The sequence below is a fragment of the Ascaphus truei genome, chromosome 11 (assembly GCF_040206685.1).
Source record: "Ascaphus truei isolate aAscTru1 chromosome 11, aAscTru1.hap1, whole genome shotgun sequence".
NCBI lineage: Eukaryota > Metazoa > Chordata > Amphibia > Anura > Ascaphidae > Ascaphus > Ascaphus truei.
In genome coordinates, this window is record NC_134493.1 from 25,906,183 (window position 1) to 25,912,971 (window position 6,789).

The window sequence follows — 6,789 nt, forward strand, 5'->3', positions numbered from 1 at the left end:
GATAACAAAACAGGTATGTGTTAGAGTTATGGTAAAATGTTGCTAATATGTTTAAAGGGATAGGAAAGTACGTATATTTATTCCGTCAGCAATGTGTACTACTCTTTCAGGTTCTACTATATTGTATTCGGAAACAATTTCTTTGTGATCGCTACATGTTATGCAGTCTGCAATGTTACGCTGTATCCACGCATTGAAAGTGAAAATGGTGGTTAAAATAAAAAAAAAAGTTTAAACTCAGAGTCAACGCATAACAATTGTTATATTTACCATTCTTCTAGAATTAACTCTTCGTCTGCCTGCAACTGGTCGCTCCAGAAATGCAAGGCATTTTCATCCACGCTTGACCCAAACGCTGAATCCAGTATGTCACACATCTCCTCCATGAAGCGCTCATAGGAATCGCCACTGCTTTCTTCAAACAATTGGTCCGGAGGTAGGTTAATTTCTTCGGGTACCCATTCCAAAGCATTTTCTGCTGAAAGGCTTGCTACATAATCATAGTAGTTTTGTTCTTGTACAATGTGGGTTTCAGGAATGGAGGGTGCAGATATTGCAGCAGGTATCAATTCACACGGAACAGTAGTAGCGGATCCATTGCTATTGGCATTAGGAATAAATATGCCTTTAAGCACAATATGTGTGCCCTCTTTGACGGTGAAATGTTTTTCCTTCGCAATCTTCCAGAAACCATACTTGTCTTCTAGCTTATCCTGCACAAGTTCAAAACAGTCATTAGTTGATAAAGTGAATCTTACTGAGGAATTAAAATTGCGCGCATGGCCACGGTCTTGGTAATAAGGATATTTTGCTCGAATCAAATCATAGATTTGGCGTGTGCTTGCTTTGTGTCCGCAAGTTGATAAAATTGCTTCTGATACCATGTATTTATACCCTAACTGCGGATTTTGATTTTTAACGAATTCTTCAGCCATTGCAGATTAGCACAAAAGATGTGTGCAGGTATCTGTCCTTTGCTCATAAAAATGAAACTGCTCAATGGCTAACAAATTTCTGTGTTTCCTTTTCAAGGTCAACAAAAGTATAAACTTTTACTCCTCATTTCAAACGCCAATTGGATTTGTAGTTTTAATTGGTTGAACATTTGTGGTTTGTGATAGCCGCTTGTGGGACAAACATGTATCCTTTTTTTTATCTCGTTTCTGAAAACATTCCTACACTTGTAATTAAGTAACATTGAGTTTTCTTGCAAAATAACAAAGAGCACTGTGTGAAAATAGTGCTTAGACAGCCATATCAGTAAATACACACACCTGCAAAATGAAATGTTTCTTTCCCGCATACATTTCTGTGTGTATTTGAAAGTCTGGTTAACTCCCTGTCTGCATGAGTTTAAATACGTGTGTATCTATATATATATATATATATACATATATCTCTCTGATAAATATATATATATAGAAAGTGTATATTGTACTATATGTATATTGTGTGTATATATATATATATTGTGTATATATATATATATATATATATATATATATATATATATATATATATATATATATATATATATAGTGTGTGTGTGTATATATATATAAATATATATATATATATATATATATATATATATATATATATATATATATATATATATATATATATATATGTGTGTGTGTGTGTGTGTGTGTATGTATATGTATATGTATATGTATATGTATATGTATATGTATATATATATATATATATATATATATATATATATATAATGTATCTTTTTTTTTTTTTTTTATATTGCAGGAGTACACACAACATATTGATGGCAGTAAGTACAGTAGGCCTTGTATGAAACCTGTTTAAATGGTGATAAACATGAGTGAATTAAGTAATAAACATTTGTTTGCGCCCAATACTGTTAGAGGCTCACACTTAGTATAGTTTTCAAACATTAGGCCTGTATTATTAAAATACTGTGTTTTCACAAGGAAGCATGAAGTGTATGTTTTTTGTAAATACATCTATACCAGTTTAGATAGTACTATATATACATACACACACACACACACACAGTGTGTGTGTGTGTGTGTGCATATATGCATACATACTACATATATATTAGTATAAATTCAGAGATGTTCTTGAAACAAGAACACATAAATGATTAAAGGACAACATTACAATGCCCAAGCAAGGCAAAGGTAAGTAATATTTTACACATAATCCTGCTGTACACGTACAAGAAAGATGTTTGCAGTTAAATAGGTTTTTTTTTCATTGCATGTGAATAATAAGCACATGCAATGATTACATCAAGTAACACACCCAAATGCAATGTTTTGCTGCAAAGTCAATGGCAGCTTCTCTAAACTTAGCAACTGGCTCCTGGTGGACCATTACTGAACAGACGATTAATACATCAATATTTATAACACTATTCTTTAATTAGGACTGTTAACATTTCCAAAACTTCACGTGTACAAGAACATACTTGAAAGTTTGGAAACAACACAGTCTTCTGCATACATACAATATTAATTAGATAATCTGAAGTCAACAAAACAAGGCCAAAGACATACTGCACCGACACACTTTATTCGAGCAAATACCCGGTATGTACCTGGCAGATACCTGGAATGCGCCACTCCTCACCTCTGACAAGCCCCGTTGCATTTGCCTTCCCAGCCTGGGTTCATGCCTGGCTGATGGGCGGCTGATCTGTTAAATGATAATGATTAGGATTTAATAGGCTGCAATGCTTCTCGTGTCTACCAGATGGCATAAATTCATGAATTGTAATGCAGTATATATATATATACTGTGCAGTATTGCAGCCAGCGGGAATAAAATGCTTCAATCCCTGCTTGGAAAATAACTCAATGCACTCGGGCAGAAAACAGTCACAAACCTCAATACACCCGGGTATACCCGAATTCGTGGGACTAGCCAAGCTCAAATAAAGTGTGTCGCCAGTGTATTTAGTGAATTATAACATTTATTTTTTTTGTTCCTTTTGAGATCGAGTAACAGGCCTGCTTGTTGTCTCTTGTATTTTCCTTTTTCGTTTGGCAACAACTTTAGCCACAACAGAGCCACTTTGACTGGCCTCTGGCACTTCACGGGCAGGGCTTGTGGCCAGTGACTCACCTACAGGCCTTTTGGGCAGTGACTGTTCACTACAGGGCTTTTGGGCAGTGACTCACCTACAGGGCTTTTGGGCAGTGACTGTTCACCTACAGGGCTTTTGGGCAGTGACTGTTCACCGACAGGGCTTTTGGGCAGTGACTCACTTACAGGGCTTGTGGGTAGTGACTGTTCACGGACAGGGCTTGTGGCCAGTGACTCACCGACAGGGCTTGTGCCCACTGACACATGTGAGCAAGTTGGTAGACACTGCACAAGTGATGGTTGGTCTGTTTCATGTGTGTCTTTTTTTGTTTTTGACCAAAAACTGGTCAGTAGTAACTGCTTGTGTTTTGTTTGTGTCGCCTCCTTTGTAGGTGTCAGCTGCTGATTTTGTACCGATGGCAGCGGTAGCATGTCGTCAGGAACCTGCACAGCAATGTCTGCTACTTGACCGGTAACATTCGGACCTGGTGAATGAAGATCAGAAGCATGTGGTGAAAACTGACCAGCATGAACAGATTCTGCCTGTGAGGTGTTCAAGTTGAATTGTGGTACATTAGTCATTCTCAAGTAATTAGCTTGTGTTTGCTGAACAACTAATGCTTCGAATGAGGTGTTGATTTTTTGCAACTGTTTAGGCACTTCAATGAAGACTCTGTGGAGATGTGCCAATTGTGAAACTGTTTCTTCCTGCAGTGCAATCATCCTTTCCAGCACTGTCATCAGGTCAGAATGGCGACGATTTTCTGCTTCCACAATTTTTCCCTCAGAAGCTACAATTGCATCGTATGTGGTAGTTGCTGGACGATTTGGCGGTAAAACAGTTTCAATTGGAACCTCTTCATGGTCACTTGCTTGTATTTGTGTGTCTATGGCGGCATCATCATCATCATCATCATCATCATAATCCTCATCATCATGTTCTACAAATAAATGTACACATTATTAAATGGCATGTTAATCTCTGCTGTGTTACTATGTAATTCTACTGTGTCATAAGTAACAACTAACATGTTTCCATACGTTTTATAACCTCACATTAAAAACTACCTTGACTTAAGAATAATGTTTGGACTCAGTATGAAATATGAGTGAATGAAAACTTGCTGTAAACTCACAACTCCTACATGATAGTTAACATCACTAACACAATACATGTTGCCTTACACTTCATTTTCACTGACACTAAGTAATCCTATTTAAAGAAGATGTGCAAAACAAATAATGAACATGACAACATAACATATAGAAGAGCACATATTATATGGCCACCAACTGATACACTCACCTTCTAGGTGTGTTGAGCTGGCTGACCCAGGTGAAGACACTTGTTCCGTCTCAGGTGACACATGTCCTTCAGGGGCAACTATATATAACAATAACATAAGTTTTACATTTACATGTGTAAATATTGAACAAACAGTTATTGTATGTTCTGTATTTATGAGTACCTAACAGCATCAGTTCCGTAACCCAAAATGTGTGTGTGAAAGTGAACATAAATACAACAGAAACAATGTACATGCCTGTGTACTTAGAACTTTTGAGTTCCCTAACATAAAACATACTATGTTTCTGCAGTAATGCGTGAGGATAAATAGATTAAATTTGTACATAAAAATCATATGTTGTGTAGTGATATCAGTATCATAATGTACATAACTATCATGAGATGACCATTCACAATGGTTATCATGAAGGTGGTCATATTGCAAAAAGTGTTGTTTTTGTTAGAGGATATGTGTGGTACATTAATAGAAGATGTGGCACACCTGAATGTGGCTGTCACTCAACAAGACAACACATGCAGTGTGTGATAATGTGTTGTTGATAGTAGTTCAACTATAGATATGAGTGAACTAATGTGTGACGTACGCTTTGATAAGTAATGAGTTGTTGGGGCATTTAGTAGCTAAAGTGTAGCTTTCAAATGAGTGTGATTAACTTCAGTTGTGCTAGTCAGGTTGTAATAACGGTATTCCCTTCCCCAAAAAGCCTAATCAGCCACACCTTTCAATTACTTGAAACAGGTGAAAATGGTGTGAACTAAGTTGACCCTAAAATGAGCCTGTAATTTGTGTGTGTGCTGAACCCCACCCCCTCTGTTGAAGTGTATGCTGTGATGAGATATTAATTGCAGCTGCTTTAACACAATGGTAGATGAGCTAAATAGTCGTGTGCAGTTTTTAAGTTATGAAAACAATGACATAACATATGATACGTGTGCCTCATTATGCTGTCTGTATATGAGTTAAAGCAAAAATGGACCTTTTCATAAACAACTATAGATGTGTTAGTGCAAGTGATGTTTGTAGGCAGTTGCATGCAATATATTTGATGCATGCTTAAAATAGTCAGTTATGTCATGTTTGTCGGAGTAAAATAAATAAAATACACAATAATATTATACATATTTATGTTCTGTACCTGTAGCTAGTAATAATTTCTCATTAGCATGTGTTACACATGTGTACTACCCTGTTGTTCCCCATCTTCGCCCACCATCAATTGCTTCCACTGCAGCAATGCATTTTGGGAATTCACATGTAAATGAGCACGCAATGGCACGTGCTATATTAGTTACTGCTTTTAGTAGGACTACAACATATATGTCTATTTTGAGATATATATATATATACAGAATCAGACATATACATATATAGATGCAGGTATGCTTATATTGTGAAGACAGTATAAAAAGCAGTGTAAATATGCAAAATAACTGTAAGCAACGACACGCCTAGTACAGTAATATTTCTCACCTGGTGGAAATTGTGAGGGATAAATTCCAATATCACGGTCACCAGGTAAGCCTTCCACGACGACGGGAAGTAATTTTGCCCGAAGCAGCTCCTCCAATGGAGTTAATATCAGACGTTGTGGTGTCGGCCCACCTCCAGTGCCAGTAGCATGCACGCGTTGCTGTTGTATTTTCTTTTTCAATTTGGACCTAATATCATCAAATCTCTTGTGACAATTCCGCTTGTCCCTCACATGATTCCCACACGCATTGACACCAATGACTATTGTGTCCCACATTTCTTTTCTGCTTGATGAACTTGTCCGCCCTTGAAAAACATATAAAATATATGAGGTAACTTAATAATAATAGAAGCACCAGTTTCCTACACTGCTAGCTGTTCCAAGAGATAGCAAACATGCTGTTTTATGTATTATATGTGAAGCACATGAGCATTCACTACTAAACCTATACATGTAAGCAAGGTTGCATTCATATTGTATGCAGTTATGGCAAATTGAACGCCTGTGTTTAGTTGTCCTTGTAAGGCATGATAAAAAGCTGTGTTTCCAGACTAATTAACATAGAAAGATATTCTGAACCCATATTTGCATATGAACAAAACTCAGATGACCTAGGATCACATGTATTTGAATAATAAATGTAAAGGTACACTTACCTAGTAAATGTCCATATATACTGTCATAGTGCTCCAGAATGCCAGTGACAAGAGCTGTATTTTCCTGGTCATTGAAGCGAGGATTACGTGGCTTCTCCACACGTTTCTTCCGAGCAGGTTTAGGGTCAGAGCTTGGCTGGTGCTGACTGGACTCTCCTTCTTCCAATGGAAGAGCCTCCAAAAGCTGGCCACCAGCAAGCACGCCACCACCAGACACCCCATCAGCAACTGCGCCACCAGCAGCACTCCCAGCACCAGCACTCCCACTCCTAGCACCAGCACTCCC

General features: G+C 37.4%; 1 protein-coding gene across 1 annotated transcript; it reads right to left on the reverse strand.

The window, feature by feature from the left end:
• Positions 1-2,970: 2,970 nt before the first annotated feature.
• LOC142462953 (uncharacterized) lies at positions 2,971-6,201 on the reverse strand. Its single transcript, XM_075565168.1, has 3 exons — positions 5,847-6,201; positions 4,373-4,450; positions 2,971-4,007 (listed from the first exon to the last, which is right to left on the reverse strand). Exons 1-3 carry the CDS (start codon positions 6,121-6,123, stop codon positions 3,106-3,108), a joined length of 1,257 nt encoding a protein of 418 aa, XP_075421283.1. The 5' UTR covers positions 6,124-6,201; the 3' UTR covers positions 2,971-3,105.
• Between the last annotated feature and the right edge of the window lie 588 nt (positions 6,202-6,789).

What these genes read in the sequence shown, in the direction of transcription:
- LOC142462953 (XM_075565168.1), bottom strand. Translation starts at nt 6,123, where the DNA reads ATGTGGGACACAATAGTCATTGGTGTCAATGCGTGTGGGAATCATGTG. An exon ending in TCCCTCACAATTTCCACCAG is followed by an intron (nt 4,451 to 5,846) that starts GTGAGAAATATT and finishes TGTTATATATAG; the next exon opens with TTGCCCCTGAAGGACATGTG. An exon ending in CAGCTCAACACACCTAGAAG is followed by an intron (nt 4,008 to 4,372) that starts GTGAGTGTATCA and finishes ATTTATTTGTAG; the next exon opens with AACATGATGATGAGGATTAT.